Raw genomic sequence first — 17,873 nt, 5'->3', positions numbered from 1 at the left:
CTCCCATGCGGGTTCAGGGGCCCAAGGACTTGGGCCATCTTCTACTGCTTTCCCAGGCCATAGCAGGGAGCTGGATCGGAAGTGGAGCACCAGGGACTCGAACCAGTGCCCATATAGGATGCTGGTGCCTCAGGGGGCATCTTTACCTACTATGCCACAGCATCAGCCCCTGCACCAACTTTTTTTGTTGTTTTTTAAGATTTTAAGGATTTTATTCAGTGAGAGAAATGCATAGGAAAACGAGGGCTTTAATCAAGGGAGAAAGAAGTCCAGAAGCTAAGTTGGGTCCATACCAGGCAGAGAACGGGCCAGGAGTGAGCCTCATGGAGCAGGCGTATGGTTATCACAGCCACAGGTAGCTTAGCAAGGCAGCAAAGTGAAGGCAGAGAGCAGGCTACGAGCCACATGGAGCAAGCATGCAGGCAGGGAAGCAGAGAGCTGGTGGCCAAGGCCATGAACCCCTCAGGGCAACAAAGGGAGGGCCCATTGTGTTCCAGGCATTTTATTTACTCCCAAAGGGGGCGTGGTTAGGTAGTCTGATTGGCAGGTCACGCCCACTTTTAAAAAAGGATCATGGGGCAGGCATTTGGCCTCGCTGTTAGGACCATGCTCCTACATCTGAATAGCTGTATCCAGACTCCAGCCACCTGCTAACACAGACTCTGGGAGGCAGTGGTGAGGCCCAGGTAGAATTCCTGCTGCTCATGCAGGAGACCAGGACTGAGTTCCCACCTCCCAGCTTCTTTGCTGCCTGAGTCCTAGCCGTTACAGGCATGTGTGGGGTGAACTAGTGGATGACAGCGTTAGAGCCCCATGTTTTCACAGGTTTTTTTTTTTTTTAGAGTGTCAAATGGATCAATGCTAACAACATATTTAAAATACAAGAAGTCATGCTGTAAAGTTCCAAGGAAATTCTCTTTCACTATTCCATACAGACCCTAATATTCCTGAATTTAAAACCACCACGCTCTATACTTTTCTGTATTTAATTCTCTCCCTCCTCATACCTGGGCTCCAGAGATAACAAAGACCTTTCACAAGAATTTTTCACTCTAACATCTGCATGTAAATAAGAAGCAGAATCAGCAAAGAGACAATTCAAGTATTCATAAGTGAGTGCATTTGGTGACTAGTTTGGAAAATTCAGAGAGAACATACTGTTCTGGTGGGGACTTGGAAGAATTTTCTCTCATGTGCCTGTACCACTCCTCAGGCACTGAAGACTACACACAACATCTAAATAAAAAGTGCACAAATATCTTTAAACCCAGCCCAGTTCCAAACATATGGCCAGGACTATTAACCTGAAATAATCACACCAACAGCTTGCTGCTACTACTTAAACAGTCTGTTTTCCAGTACATTTGTACTGACAGCTTCTTGTTAAAATAAAAACATGCAACCCTTCAGGCACAGGAATGTGGTGAGAAACACCCATGAAATACAAAGAGCATCCAGTGTTCAATTCCACACTTTTCAACTGTAGTCTATTACATGCTTTAGAGTTTAGCACCTGCCTACAAGAAAGTCTGGAGAATCTTGTTTTCAAAACCACTCATTGTGCTTAAGTCCTTTAAAGATTTCCACTAAACTCCTCGACTCACACTAACAAACAAAATGAGCCATGATCACTGACTCCGCTGCTGCAAATCAATAGTCCAAGTTCATTAACAAGGACTATTGACTAAAGAGGGTGCATCAAGAGTGAAGTTGAAACCTCAGCTCTAAGGATTCAGGTTAGACAGAACCTTGTGATTGGAAGAGCTCTGTGATGCTGGCCTCACAAACAATGAATGGGCTTTCTTTCTGCAGCTGGTCTGTGGTAGTCATTACGTACTTGGGCTTAAATAGGACATCCCTGAAATCATCATGCCATTCACATTTGTGTGCGTTTCAGCTGTTGGGATATTGCAATTTAATTTCTAGGTAAATTTCAGCATCCTCCATAAAGGTCAGACAGATGAAATGCACTCCTTTGAAAAGATAACTGGATCCAGGGAACACAGGGTTATACTCCTGATCTGAAGCTGAGAAACTGGGTGACCGTCTGCAGGTAACCTCGCGTCCCTGGGTTGTGATTATGACACCTTAAAAGAAGACAGTCAGGGGGCCGGTGCTGTGGCATAGAGGGTAAATCCGCCATCTGCAGTGCCGGCATCCCATATGGGTGCCAGTTCGAGTCCTGGCTGCTCCATTTCTGATCCAGCTCTCTACTATGGCCTGGGAAAGCAGTGGAAGATGGCCCAAGTCCTTAGGCCCCCGCATCTGCATGGAAGACCTGGAAGAAGCTCCTGGCTCCTGGCTGTAAATGGGCGCAGCTTCAGCTGCTGCAGCCAGTTGGGGAGTGAGTCAGCGGATGGAAGACTTTCTCTTTCTCTCTCTCTCTCTCTCTCTCTCTGCCTCTCCTTCTCCCTCTGTGTAACTCTGACTTTCAAATAAATAAATCTTTTGAAAAAAAAAAAAAAAAAGGCAGTCAGAGATGTTGTCAAAGATCCCTTCCCATTTGGGATCCTGAATTTCAACCCTAACAGGTGCTCCTTGTTGCTACTTGCAAAACCACATTCAAATGAGGACAGAATGTCTAATTGCTCCCATGCTGTGACATAACTCTGTTTTTGTAAAAGCCAGAGGCCCCCTTATGAAATTTTAGTATTCTTGGGAAAGTCATATCACACTAAGATGTTAATATTTTCTGCAGATTCCTGAGATCCAGACCGATGCAAAAATCTAGCACTTCCTTAGCAATAGTTCTTTCTTTCCTATCCAGCTGGAAATAACTGAATCTTGAGGCAGGCCATAATACATCTCTGTTCCATTTCTAGCAGAGAGCAAAGTGAGTAAATTATCTTTGTGTATTGACCTGCTATACCAACTCAGTCCCACCACACCGAGTAAAGGAACAACTGAGAAACCACTATTAGTGAATGCTAGTTGGATGAAAAAAATATTCTGCCAGGTTCTACAGTGCCAATTTAGCTGAACTGCAGTAGCTTCTTGGACTAGACGGCATAAAGAACTCCCAGAAAATTTCAGAGGCCAGATCATGAGGCTCAGGTCCGTGTGCCTTGCAGAGCAAATATGATCATCACTTCACTAACTCTATGTGGGTGAGGACTACCACATACATCATGATTCCATAAGCAAATATGACAAAGGTTTTCACCCATTTCTAGCAATCTGAGATTGTCTGAACAATGCTCAAATCCATAGCTAACCCTCCTTTTGCCTTTTGACTCTCACCAACGGCACTCCCAGGATTCCTCTCTGGGTTTAGGACATAAAAAGACTTTTCCCTACAGAAAGGTAACTAAAGTATGTGGGATTTCAGTTCAACAAACATTTATTGAGCAATTTCTTTTTCTTTTTTTTATTTGAAAGGCAGAGTTACTGAGAGAGGGAGACACACACGTACACAGAGGGGGGAGAAGGGGAGAAGGGAGGGAGGGAGGGGGAGGGAGAGGGAGAGGGAGATCTTCCATCTATGGATTCACTCCCCAAATGGCTGCAATGTCCAAGGTTGGGCCAAGCCACAGCCAGGAGCCAGGAACCAGGAGTTTCTTCTGGGTCTCCATGTGGGTACAGGGGCCCAAGAACTTGGGCCATCCTCCGCTGATTTCCCAGGCGCAAATAGTAGGCAGCTGGATTGGAGGTGGAGAGCCGGGGACCTGAACAAGAGCCCACACAGGATGCTAGCATGGTCGGTGGCAGCTTAACCCTCTGCACCACAATGCCAGCCCACTTGAGCAACATTTATGTGATTTTTCGCAGTACAGGATCTCTCAATACATAAAACACTAAATATCATGTGATACAGCTTTCTAGAAAAAATATATACAGGGAGCCGTTGCAGTGGTGCAGTAGGTTAATCCTCTGCCTGCGGCGCCGGCATCCCATATGGGCTCCAGTTCTAGTCCCAGCTGCTCTTCTTCCATTCCAGCTCTCTGCTGTGGCCTGAGAAGGCAGCAGAAGATAGCCCAAGTGCTTGGGCCCCTGCACCCACATGGAGACCCAGAAGAAACTTCTGATTCCTGGCGTTGGAGATCTGGAAGAAACACCTGGCTTCTGATTGGCTCAGCTCTGGCCATTCCAGCCATCTGGGGAGAAAAACCAATGGGAGGAAGACCTTTCTGTCTCATTGTCTGTAACTCTACCCCTCAAATAAATTAACAAAATCTTAAAAAAAAAAAAAAGAAAGAAAGAAAAAATATAAACTGTGTGGAGCAAATAGCAGGATAAAATTCACTACATTTTGGACATTTCTCCTCAATCTTCAGCCTTCCCATTATAATTATGATGATGTTCACATCCAATTCAGAACCAACTGAGTATAAATTACTTTTCATACTGACCAGAAACCAAGACTTCCACTCATGTTTATGGAAGAAAAGTGCTAAGCCTTTTCAACTCAAATTTCTTTTCTTTTCCTGTGTTTTTTATACATTTTTCTTTTCTCTGCAGTCTCAATCTCTCTCTCTCTTTCATGGCTGTAAAGCATTGTAAATCATACTCCAAAATTTGGAAAGCAACTTCTCAGAAGAGAGAGGGAGAGAATTTTCTAGCTCTTCCAGTGGCCACTGCCAGCTTTATGCTGTGCTTCTGCATAGTGTCCAGGAGTTTTAGTTTTTGGTGTGAGGATTGAAAAAATGTTTCTATTATTATAATCATGCCCTCTAAATATTCCTGAAACCTACTTTTTTAACTCGAGCATGTAAGTATTTTCCATGTTAGTAAAGTGTCTTCAAATCCTCAGTGACTCAGTGACTCTCCCTAACTCGCTCAGCATCCGTCCATCTGTCATTGGACAATTGAGAGGCTGTCACTCTTCCAGGGGCCTGTTTTCTGGGAGCCGTGGGGTGGCATCGAGAAGGAAAATGTCTCTGAGAATGAGTCCGCCTGCTCTGAGCGTTATCACTGCTGCTCTGGCCAGTGCCTGGGCTGCTGTTGGGATTTAATTAGCTCCTCTGCTGGCAGTCCAGACCTCCACGCGCATCAGCTGCTGCTCCTCAGGTCACAGGGAAGGAAGGCACCTGCTCCACGGTCTAGTCCATTCCCATTTCCATCACAAACGAGCAACACAGCTTCAGGGCTGGTGAGGCAGCCTGGAATCAGCACTAACAACAGGATCCCACCACCAAGCAGTAGAACATGGAGAGCTGCCAAAGCCCTCGGTGAGTGCATACAAGGAATCCAAGCCCAGCTCTGCACCATTTCAACACTGAGATGCAGAACTCCTTGTTTTCTGCTTGTTTGTTTAATCTTCTCAAACACACTGAAAACATGTCAGCACCATGATTTTCACTTATTAAATCTCATCCGGGGAGAAACCCCAACAAGATTTCATTAAAGGTCAAAGAACGGGGGCGGGTGGAGGGGAGTGAAGCTGTCATCACTTGGACAATTTCCAAAGTCATTAATTACATTTTATCTGCCTAAGTTATCTTGTTACATTAATCAGATATGGTAATAATCATCATTTCTTATCTCTGTGCACTTCAGGACTGCTAATTCGATTACTGCCTCTTCTGAGTTAGTGATTGGGGGTTGTGGCAGAGAGGGTTTCTCTTCAAACCCGCCACAAGATGGGAACGCTCAAGGTCAAAGGTAAGGGGATGTGGATAAAGGAGCAGGTGAGTCACAGAATCGCTCGTTCCCCAAAAGGATGCTGTGCCGAAGTCTTTTAACTGAAAACTCCCCTGTGTGTTTCACACAATTTAGTTTCTTTAATTTTATCTTACATATGACTTAGAGTTACAGTTGCTGCGGTCAAAGGTGGCGCATCTTGCTTTGAAGATGGACACTCAGCAATCCCTGAGGACAGAGAGGCACTAACAGGACACTTGCACATTGCAAAGCTGAGTGGGCAGACAAGTCCTCCAGGGATTTTGTTCAGGTGCAGATGCTGACTCAGTAGGACCAGGTAGGGCCCCTGAGTCCGCACTTTTCAGAAGCGCATAGCAGCTCCACAGACCCGAGGAAGCAAGGTTCCAGGCGGTTCCGTGGTCGGGGCTGTTGGGTTCAGGTGGTTTTATCACAAGAAGTGCCCAGAGGAGCCCTGTGGACCCTACCACCAAGAATGATGTCCTCAGAGACAGTCTTCCTTTCTACATTTCAATTCAAGCCCATTTCAGCTTTTGCAAGTACAGGAGAACCTGTCACCTGCACCTTCATTTGACCATTTTAATTTACTCTGCACCTTCTCCATTCTTGTCAAAACAATTGTATTTGCTTTACCTTTCCTCTAGGCATCAAGATCCGGCCTGATGAGAGAAAAATCTATCAATATAACGATTACAGCTGTCAATCAGTCTTACTAGTAGTACACAGAAAAAATATAATCAAGAAAAATAATGTCCATCACTTTCCTATTTATCCACACTTAATTTCTCTCTCCCTCAATGGTATTTTAGACCCTAGTCCAGTCACATGTGCAACTGTGGGATTCTACAAGGTTTCTTTTTTTTTTTTTTTTTTTTTTTTTTTTTTTTTTGACAGGCAGAGTGGACAGTGAGAGAGAGACAGAGAGAGAAAGGTCTTCCTTTGCCGCTGGTTCACCCTCCAATGGCCGCCGCTGCAGCCGGCGCACCGCGCTGATCCTGGCAGGAGCCAGGAGCCAGGTGCTTTTCCTGGTCTCCCATGGGGTGCAGGGCCCAAGCACCTGGGCCATCCTCCACTGCACTCCCTGGCCATAGCAGAGAGCTGGCCTGGAAGAGGGGCAACCGGGACAGAATCCGGCGCCCCAACCGGGACTAGAACCCGGTGTGCCGGCGCCGCAAGGTGGAGGATTAGCCTATTGAGCCACGGCGCCGGCTCTCTACAAGGTTTCTACAGTTAAGGTGCCCCTTGTCTGTTTGCCTTGCCCACTCTCCATGGTCCCCTCCTGCTCGCTACAGATGTCTGTATTTGGTCATTTCCTTCCCTACCAGCGAATGAGTTCACTCATTCAGCAATTAGCAGCTGAGCACACGCCACATGCACGGCAGGGCTCAGAGTGGAAATCAGCAGTGGTGAACGAGACAATGGAATTCTGCACTGTTAGCTCTGGCTAAGCGTTGAGCAAGGAATCAGGACCATATTATCAGTGGGTGCTGGACTACCTGAAGCCTTGAGGTTTTTCCCCTTAGAGAATTCATCTGTTCACATATCACACTGGATGTCCCCAAATCTACATTCGCAATACTTCTAGGCCCATATTTCAAAAACATTTTCTAGACATTCCATTGCAAAACCACACAAATGCTCTTCCCTCTCAGATCAACTCTCTTGTTTTTCCATTTGCACAAGGTCACTAGAGGTGCTCTGCTTCACATCCTGCGATCCATGTTTTCTCAAGACCTGTTGACTCGTATCCCATAGCATCTCCCAAATTTGACTTTCTTTCTACCCCAACACTATAATCCTCAAAGAAATTCAACCACCAATGGTCTCTCCTGTTTCTAAGTTTGATATGTACTCATCTATGTTTTCATTGATTATTATTTTTAATAGATACTTATTATGAGCTTTCATGGTGAAATGTTTTATATGAGATGCTGGAAAGATGATAAAGATAATTAATAATAGATCTTTCACTTGAAACTCTGCATAATGTACTTGGTACCACAAATATATAGGACTTCATTACATATACACAAAGTTTCATACTGATATGTAACTTTACTGACTGATCAGGTAACTGTGTTTATGCTATGCTGATTGTGACACTGCCAACAGAGACTGGGACAAGTCCCTGCTAGAAAACAATGCTTGGAGTGAAGAAGCTGCAAACCCCAAGAACAATCCACCACTGTGCTGAGAAGGCTCTAGGCTTCGGCATCCTAACAGTGGGTGACAAGGATGATTATCCTGGTGGTAAGGGTGACAGCAAAAAGAAACCAACAGTTTCACACAGTTGTACTTACAGATACTGATAATACATATTACTCTCCAATACTTAATGCCTTCTATTTGCTTAAAAACCTTGCATATACACTGGTATTTTCATTTTTTATTTTATTTTATTTTTTTATTTTTTGACAGGCAGAGTGGACAGTGAGAGAGAGAGACAGAGAGAAAGGTCTTCCTTTGCCATTGGTTCACCCTCCAATGGCCGCCACGGCCGGTGTGCTGCGGCCGGCGCACTGCGCTGATCCGATGGCAGGAGCCAGGTACTTATCCTGGTCTCCCATGGGGTGCAGGGCCCAAGCACCTGGGCCATCCTCCACTGCACTCCCTGGCCACAGCAGAGAGCTGGCCTGGAAGAGGGAGAACCGGGACAGAGTCCAGCGCCCCGACCGGGACTAGAACCCAGTGTGCCGGCGCCGCAAGGCAGAGGATTAGCCTAGTGAGCCGCGGCGCTGGCATTACACTGGTATTTTCAAGAAAGATAATTTCTTCGGGTTGCAAGTGGTAACAATCAGAGCAGGCTGCACTTGACTGCACTGCCATATCCCTAGATGGGTTTGTGCTATTTTCGTGTTCCAAAGGTGTCTACAGGACACCTGAGGATGATCAACTGCTTATAAATCTGTATTTTCTATTGCAAACTTCCCAGTTCTGGACACTATATCATCTGCCTTCAGATTAGCTATGCCACCTGACCCTCCTCCAACATGGTAATGACTACCCATGTGCACAAGCCTTGGCAGTCCCCCGGGCACTGGTTTTAAGCTACCTCCTATTCAGGGAACTCCTCCCAACCAAAGCTGTCCACTCATGTCACTCAGTTCTTCTAGAACATCCCAGGGGGTACCACCTCCATGCATCCTCCAAAAATCAGGTCTCCCTTTCCAAGTCACCTACAACAATTTTTTTAACCTATCCATTGCAACAGTTCAGTTCAACACATCATTTTATGCTGCCTTCAATGGCTCACTCATGGGTTCCCATGAATTATGTCCAAGTCCTCAAAATTATAGCAGACAGATTCAAATAAGGGATGTCTGAATTTCCTTAGGGAAGTCAATTTAATCGAGTTATAAATGTTCTCTCTGGATCTTACGTTTGCACCTGTCCTAGAATCAGATATATCAAGTTTTTCTTCCTATGCTATACACCCTATAAGATCTAGGTGAATAATACCACCCAATTTATTAGATAAAAGTAATGATTTTTATATAAAAGCATTTCACAATCTCTTCTCAGGTTCAGATTTTATACAAGAGACTGATAATGGCAGGAGAAAAGGAAATTCTCAGCAATTATGAGTATTTCTTGGGCTATTTTCAGAACTATTACCTTTCCCAGTGGCTACACACATTAGGGTCTTCAAGATTCAGAGGTGACGCGGTTCCGATCCAGTGGCATAACAATAAACAGACAAAGCCCAGGCATGAGTTCAAAGAAATAACCATTTTTTTTTCCTGAAGAGCAACCTACAAGGAAAAAAATTCAGATTAGAGCTGCATTAAAATGACCCAAACAGAATTCTTTTCAGTATAGCAACAATTCAATAGTACCCGTTGTCGCTAGAGCGGAAACATGCGTGACAGGGCCCATATTTAAATAGCCGGGTGACCAGATTTCATGGTCCAGGAAAGAGAAGTAGTTCTCATGTTGTCAGGGTGCCTACCATTTTGCAAATTAGTTAAAATGTGCAAATCATCATTAATTGCCACCATAACAAAAACCATTCTCATGCATGCCAACTGACATTAAAGGAATCTACCAGAACAACCGAGAGCAACACAGGCTTCCAGATTCTCTCCCCAGCAAGATTTCCTCTCTGGGGGAGGAGGAATCTGGCCTCATTTGTCCAAGAGAATACATGATGAGACAGAAGCTCCACTGGCTCTAGAGAGAGGCCCCTGAGACCCCAACTGAGCTTTATTCAATAAGCTATTCAATGTGCCCTGAACACGGACTCCATCCCAGGCACCCTGGAAGAGCTGGATCTGAAAAAAAAAAAAAAAAAAACAACTCAACCCCATCTCCGCCCAATCTGATGCTCATCATTTAGTAATCAAGACAGAAATTCATTAAATTTAGTGCCTTGGTTTCTCCATCTGCTGAAAAGAAACGAAGGCAACTATCTTATCGTGCATTCTAAAAACTAGATTAAAATTAAATATATAGAAAAAAGTGTCAAGAGGTAAGCGTTAGAGAAATTGAACTGAGAGAACACAAAGCAACACATCTAGAAGCTTCGAAAACAGGTAGACTGGTAAAGGTGACAGAAGACAATAATATCCCAGACAGAGGGACCTCCTCCTCGAGGTGAGGTCGAGCCAGGTGCACAAATAATGCCTGGTAGGACAAAGGAGAAAGAGAAGGAGAACTTAGCAGTGGGGATTTCATAAGCCATTGGTAGGTGTGGGAGCCTCAACCAAGAATAATAGGGTACAGAGTGACAATGAAAAGGCGACTGGCCGTAGGGGGCACTGTTCCAGAAAGATGAGGTAAGACCTGACTGCGAATGAGCTGAGGGAGCAGCACTGGCACCCTAGGGAGCTGAGTGGCTCTGGGAGACTTGGGGAGGTGGCATCAACAGAACTTGATAATGGAAGGTGGGAGCAAGGGTCAGGAGAGACTTTTGGCTTAGTCCTTTGTGGGGATGGTTGGCTCTTAACAGAGGTGGGAAGCAGAGATGTTCCCCACTTCTGAATGTCAAGTTTGAGGTTCCGACGACAGATTCAAGTTGCAGCCAGTTGCTTGTGTTTGTTGAACATCTGTTGTGTACCATGCACCACCAACTGGACCAGGCACAGTTAGGTAATGGTTGTAACAGCATGAGCCTGGCAATCACCCATATTTATTCGCTTCCTGTAACTCAGCACTTAGCAAAAGGGAAAAGTTCAGTCATCGTACCACGTCATCTATCATTAAAATGGCCTTGAAATCAGAATTAGCTCATCCATGTATTCATCAAAAAGAAAATATTAAGTAACGTGTCCATTGGTAAACCAGTGAAATTAGTAATGTTGGTCTAGATTATTAGACGCAAGCACTTATTTTTCGGGTGAGAGGGTTGGCATTTTGAAAAATTATACTAGCTTTCCATACTTTGAGGAGACAAGATCCTTAGTTGGGAACTGAAAGCGCTGAAAATAACCATGTAGTTTGAAAAAAAAAACCAAAAAATAGCATTATCTAAAAAAAAATTAAAAACATTAATTTAGGAAATTGTTTTTGCTTCAAATTCAAAGGGACAGATCAAGCACACATTAAATTCTTGAAAATCAAGATTGCTTAGAAGGGCAAGTGTTTTAAGGACATTTAGATGATCTGTCTCTGATGACACAAAGGCTAAAGCAAAAGAAAATGTTTGATTTGGAATAAGAACAAAATATAATAATTCTATAGTATAATTAAAGCATGCATAAGCAACGAGGAGAGCTTGTGAAATCTTTTCAAAGGGTATTTAAATAGGCACTAAATAATTCCCAAATAGAAAGCACAAACAGGGCCAAAGTGTAGCCTGCAGACCAACTCAGAGTATTGCTATTTTTCACAAGCTAACTATCATGAAGCTGCAAAACCTGAAGCTTATCTAGCTAAAGAAGCTATTGCACTAGCAGGAATGAGTAAAAAGGATGACAATAATACTAATAGTTAACTTTGCCTGGCTGGCCACTGTGTGCCTGACACAGCACTGAGCACTCTGTGTGAATTAGCTACTTAATCCTCACAGCAGCTTGGCCAAGAAAGGGTTTTTATTGCACCCATTTTACAGTCGAAGACCCGTTAAAAAAAGAAAACTTTAATAACATTTAGTTGTAACAAATAAGCATAGCAAATGCCTCCCCCATCTCACTGGTTTTCTGTATCAGGATACGTATTTCATTTCAATGAATTGTGAAATTTGTATATAAGTGAGCATTCTTCACTCAAAGACAAAAATGAAGGTTGGCACGTAGGAATCTGCCATCTACTCACACACAACTAACCCAGATTGCAAAGTTTATTTCCTGAGTTGCCACCTCAGATCCAAACCGTCCATTTACCAACAAGAAATGTTTAGTCTACGGAGTTAGAAATTGCTACAAGCAATGAATCACACCACCAAAGAAAATAAAGAGGATGTGTTCTTTAATGCAACAATTGTGACCCTAATCTTCTGGTTTCCTTTTGGCTTTGCAGTTGAAGCATGGCTCTGTGAATGGCTTAGCAGACAACAAGCAAAACTGGGTTTCTCCTTATTGCTTTTCAAAGTTTGTAGAAACATTTCAACTGCTTTGTAAAATGCAGGTGCCATGTGTGGAAGAGAAAATATCAGCACATTAAAATACATGTGTGTGTACAGTGTATATAGTATATATATATTTAGTTTCTTAGTTCCAAAGCATTTTCTTAATTGAAATTAAAAAACTAAGTTCTATAACAATTTGTATTACAGAAAAAAAAGTAAGAAGTTGCTAGATCAAGATGCAAAAATCACACACACGTAGCTGATGAAAATGGCTAGAGAAAATAAAGCAAATGTTATATATTGTGGTAAGAGAATACATCTTACAAATATGCCATTAAACCATGAAGGGGTAAAGAAATACCACATTTCACTGTATTCAGAAACACACATTATCCTCTTATTCCATCTGAATAAAAACACTGGTAAAGAACTTAAAGAAGTTTTTATAAGTATTACATATACTCTTCCCCTGTTTTATTCTTTTTCCTATTGGTCTTGGTGAGTAAATGATTTTTTGAAACATTTCCTGTAAACCTGTTCTCAAATAGGGAAAAGTTCAATTCATTGTTTTTCCTCGGTTCTCTCTACTGTGTTGTGTTATCCTGTTACACTACAACTTTCCATTTTGTATTGCTTATAAAAACAAAATATAATTTAAAAAAAACAGAATTATTTCAACTGAAAAAAGCGACAACACAGTGGTGATTGGTTTCATTAAAAGGAATATTTTGAATATATTCAAAGCTACCCTCACCTACCTAGTCTCCATCTTCAAATAACTTTATATGATTCCATTTAAAAATATTTAAAACATTTAAAAAAAGTCATTTGCATGAACCCCCTAGTGCCAAACCTGATTGCATCCCAGATCATTCACTTAATTATTATGGAAAAATCAAAACAGAAAATCAGTAGTACTGATTAGCATTGCTAAAGTGCTCCTATTAGATATCAGGAACACTGCCTGCAGAGTTAACTCTTGCTGTTCAAGTACCTTGCAGCCCCACTGGAAAGACAGGCTTTGCATATTCGGCCACAAAAGCCTCAATAAATAATTAGGTTGAATAAAATCCTTACAATGAATCAATGTGGGTTCTGATAACAGGCAGTAGTTTCTTTATCAGTATATTAAGGGCAAATAAGTAATGGGGTGTTGACTTACTAATTAATTTTTGCAACAACAGAGGGATAAATGATTCCAGATAATTCTCTGTGGCTCTTCTCCCTTCTCCCTTCATACAATTATTAAGCACACACAGAGAAATACCATGGGTGCCCCTCACCCTTTTTTTTTTTTTTTTTTTTTTTTTGGTTATACTTCCAAGCGCTAAGATCCCCTCACAGTCCTCCAAATTAAAGCAAGTTGCTTGATTATGAACAGCCACTTTGCCACAATTTTCCCCTTAGGGGAAACTGAGAGCCATCTGTTTGACTCCACCACTCTCTCATGGCAGCTTTAAAGGACGTACTTGCTTTTGCTCAAGCACTCAGCAAGGCTGATCAGAGAGGACAGAAGGTAGCAGGCTGTGCTGTACCCGAGCTTTGAGCCTGCGAGCGCAGCATCAGTGGCCCAGCTTCAGGGCGTCAGAGACACTGAAAGAGCAGCACTTGCTGGATGCTCTGAGAACAGCCTCAGAGGAGGACTCCCTTGGAAATACTACTTTGCTGATAAAAGGACTCCTATGGGTACTGTCACAGTTTCTATTTTCTATTTCACCCGCCAAGGCTAGTTATTCCAAGGGCAAGTCCATCACTCGAGTATGACTGTTCATTTCAAGTAGTACAAGTGCTCTGTATCTTTTGGTTTGGGAGTTGGGGACAGGTATCTTGTGTCCTTATGCTGATATCAGATCCCATAACAAAAATATTCTATCAAATCAGATCATCATAGTGGTGGTCACACAGCACTCATAAGGTGTTAAATCAGTGAGGCCACCAACATTAACAACAAAAATACTCTCAAATCCTATTTTATAAACTTATATTGGTTTTCTAAGTAGCCTATAACTTAAAAATGGTTTTATAAGTAAGCACCCCTAAAATCTCCAAACATTAGCATAACACGAGTGTTCAGTAACAGTTCTGGCTTTCTGTGGACACTTGTCATCAAATCAAAACGGAGCCAGGCAATGATGATGCCAGGCACTGAGCTACCCTGAGGGTGCTCATGGCCGACACAGAAACCAGACACAAGCTGTCCCTCCCCATGCAGCATCATGCATATTCTGCTTAAGATGAAAATGGGCTGTTATGGGGACACAGGGACACAGCTTCACCTCCTTGACCAGCCAAACCCATTGTTGTTATGTAGGTGACATTAAGGAATAACTTGGAGAAGACCCTGGTGATGCACTTGTCATCAACCTTGGGAAGTACTGTACAACATCTGTAAGACTCCATCATCCACGACACACAGAACAGAAAACCCACAGGCAACACACAGTGAAGATTTAAGTGTAAAAAACTGGAAGGAACTATTGCGACTTATAACCATCTCTGCTCTCAACAGCTCAGTCTACTGGGGAGCCAAGTTATAAACAAAAGAGCACCACTGGCCAAACAAGCCCATTTAGAAATCACTTGCCTGCATTTTAAGAGAGGAAATCAACGTGAACTATGAGCTCACTAAAGAGTTAAACTTAAAACTGAGGCTTCAAGAAGAAAAGGAAGCAGAAGTCCCGAATTGCACTTCGCACATGTAATCTCATCAGTTCCATGGGTCAGAGTCCACTATCCCAGATGGGGAACCCTGGGATTAAATGTGTCACTGGAGATCAGACAAGGAGGACAAAGCCAAGTTTTGAACAAGCCTGGCTGATGGCCATCACGCCTGTGAGCTGCCCTCGGCATCACACCTAGATGGGAGGAAGCCTTTGGATAAATGAACGCTGTATGAGGAGCCACAGGCAAAGAGAAACGTGCGAGCCAAGCCTTGGGGTTGGAGAGGACGCTTTGTAAGGAACCACGAGAAGCAACGCCAGGAAGGGGAGGAGCACTCAGTGACCAAGGACCCTGAGCTCCGGGAGACTGAGCTCACACTCATGGCATCCGTGATGGAATCCACTTGAAGCATCTGAGCAGGGTCATGATTTGCTGGAAGAGGCGTGGTGGGGATGAGCAGAGAAGGTGTACAAAACCCCACCAGGGACCAACTCCTTTGGAGGCAAAGACAGTGGCTGGGAGGGACCACCACGGCATGGGTGGAAGAGTGCCCCTAGGCTGAGAGCCTAAGGAAGAGGAAGTAGGTTAGAAATCACAGAAGTGAAGACCTGGCAGGACTGGGAAAAGCAGAGAAATCAGGACTGATGTCACGGAGAACTCTTTCGCACTGAAGCCACTCTGAATCCTGATGCTGTTTTATGAGGTTAGACTGCTTATTGTTCTCTGGGAAAATAAAACCCAAGTACATCTCTCTTTTAATTGGGAAAAGAAATTTCAAAAGCCACTTTTTGTTACAGAATCTGGTAAATGAGATCATATTTATTTTTCTAAACTTCTCGTGATCTGATATACCACACTGACAATCTCACTCATTCTCCACACTTGATCTTAGCCAAGAAGCAATCCCTCATTCACTCTCAACCTAAAAAGTCCAATTTTCAGGGCCAGCACTGTGGTGTAGTGGGCTAAGCCTCTGCCTATGGTGCTGGCATCCCATATGGGTGCCAGTTTGTATCTCAACTGTTCCTCTTCTGATCCAGCTCTCTGCTATGGCCTGGGAAAGCAGTGAAAGATGGCCCAGATGCTTGGGTCCCTGCACTCATATGGGAGACCCAGAGGAAGCTCCTGGATCCTGGTTTTGGATTGGCTTAGCTCTGGTCACTGCAGCCATTTGGGGAGTAAATCAGTAGATGGAGGATCTTTCTCGGGCCCATGCTGTGGTACAGCGGGTTAAAGCCCTGGCCTAAAGCACCAGCATCCCATATGGGTGCCAGTTCTTGTCCTGGCTGCTCCTCTTCCAATCCAGCTCTCTGATATTGCCTGGGAAAGCAGGCACCTGTACTCACATGGGAGACCTGGAAGAAGCTCCTGGCTCCTGGCTCTGGATCAGTGCAGCTCTGGCCATTGCAGCCAGCTGGGGAGAAAACCAGCGGATGGAAGACCTCTCTCTCTGTCTCTATCTCTGTCTGTAACTCTGCCTTTCAAATAAATAAAACATAAAATCTTTTATGTAGGTTCTTTTTTTTTTTTTTTTTGACAGGCAGAGTTACACAGTGAGAGAGAAAGAGAGACAAAGGTCTTCCTTTTTTCGTTGGTTCACCCCCAAAGTGGCCACCACGGCCAGCGCTGCACCGATCTGAAGCCAGGAGCCAGGTGCTTCTCCTGGTCTCCCATGTGGGTGCAGGGCCTAAGACTTAGGCCATCCTCTGCTGCCTTCCCGGGCCACAGCAGAGAGCTGGACTGGAAGAGGAGCAACCAGGACAGAATCCAGCGCCCCAACCGGGGACTAGAACCTGGTATGCCAGCGCCGCAGGCAGAGGATTAGCCAAGTGAGCCATGGCACCGGCCTAAAACAAAAAATCCTAAAAAAAAAAAAAAAAAAAAAAAAAAAAAAAAAAAAAGAAGAAGAAGAAGAAGAAGAGAAAATCTTTCTCTCTCTCCCTCTCTCAGTAATTCTACCTCTTAAATAAATAAATGTTTTAAGACAAAAATGTCCAATTTTCTTGTTCTGTTCACCTCCCCCCCAGAAAAGCTGTTAACCCTTTTAGAAATTTTACTCTTTCCTTACAACAAGTACACCTGCTGTTGTAGCCGCCCTCCACAACAGCCCCCTACAATTCCTGCCTTGGGTGAACCCTTTTACATTGAACAAGGAGACCAGTACAACCAGTAGGGTGTTGTGGAAATGACAGGTGTAACTTCCAAACCTAGGTCACACGAGGCATCACCATTCCCACTCACCGCATGCGGCCACATTCTGCAGAGAACCAGCTGCTGTGACATGAGGAGACTCCAGCAACCACGTGCAGAAATCAACACGGGGAAGAAGAGGCCTCCTGCCAGCAGTAATGGAATCAGCCATCTTGGAAGGGGATCCCACAGCTCCCCAAGCTGTCAGAAGACGGTGGCCCCTGCCCATATACAGCCTGGAACCTTAGGAGACCCCGAGCCAGAATCATCAGCTAACTTACTCCCAAATTCCTAGCCAGAGAAACTATGCTGTTTTTAAGACACTGATTTTCAAGGTACTGCTACACAGCCACAGACAACAATATGACTACATTTGGGAATGTCGATATCAAAATTACTGTTTAGCTTCTAAAAGGCTTCCCAATAAAGTGCAGTATTTTCTTGGCATCTTTAGTCACAGAGCACACGGAAGAACCCATGGGCAATGACTGCAAAATCTTCCCTCCACATGCCAACGCCTGGCAAGAGTCCCTCACCTTCTAGACCCAGTCCGAGCTCCGGCGTGCCTGAAGGCGTGTCCTCACCGCGCCTGCGTTTGCGGGCACCTGGTCCTCTTCTGCATCCAGCACTGCCCCACATCGTCCTGCCACTTGTGCTTGGCTTTTTAGCCTGTGACCCTCCTGGAAAACTGACCTGCCCCACTGCAACCTGGAAGCCCACCATGAGCTCTGTTCAGATCGCGTACAAAGCAGCAAATCAACAAATCCCACTCCTTTCTGGGGGTTGCTTTTTTGTCTACAAATAAATGTTCCTTTTATTTTCCTGCATTTTGACTAATTTTCTATGATAGCCTCTGAGAAATAGCATATAAAAAATCAATTTTTTAAAAAAAGATCTAGTTATTTACTTGAAGGCAGAG

General features: G+C 44.0%; 1 protein-coding gene across 2 annotated transcripts in view; it reads right to left on the bottom strand.

Annotated features, from left to right (window-relative positions):
* Positions 1–17,873, bottom strand: part of MEGF10 (multiple EGF like domains 10) — a 171,589-nt gene that overhangs the window by 115,303 nt on the left and 38,413 nt on the right. For both annotated transcript variants that reach the window (XM_051844159.2, XM_002710085.5), the window contains exon 2: positions 9,214–9,350. In XM_051844159.2, coding sequence (XP_051700119.2) covers positions 9,214–9,329 — 116 coding nt within the window. In that variant the 5' untranslated portion in view covers positions 9,330–9,350. The remainder of the gene's footprint in view (positions 1–9,213; positions 9,351–17,873) is intronic.

Source organism: Oryctolagus cuniculus, chromosome 6 (assembly GCF_964237555.1).
Source record: "Oryctolagus cuniculus chromosome 6, mOryCun1.1, whole genome shotgun sequence".
NCBI classification, from domain to species: Eukaryota; Metazoa; Chordata; class Mammalia; order Lagomorpha; family Leporidae; genus Oryctolagus; species Oryctolagus cuniculus.
Note: the sequence above shows the minus strand (reverse complement) of the source record. Positions and strands in the feature narration are given on the sequence as shown.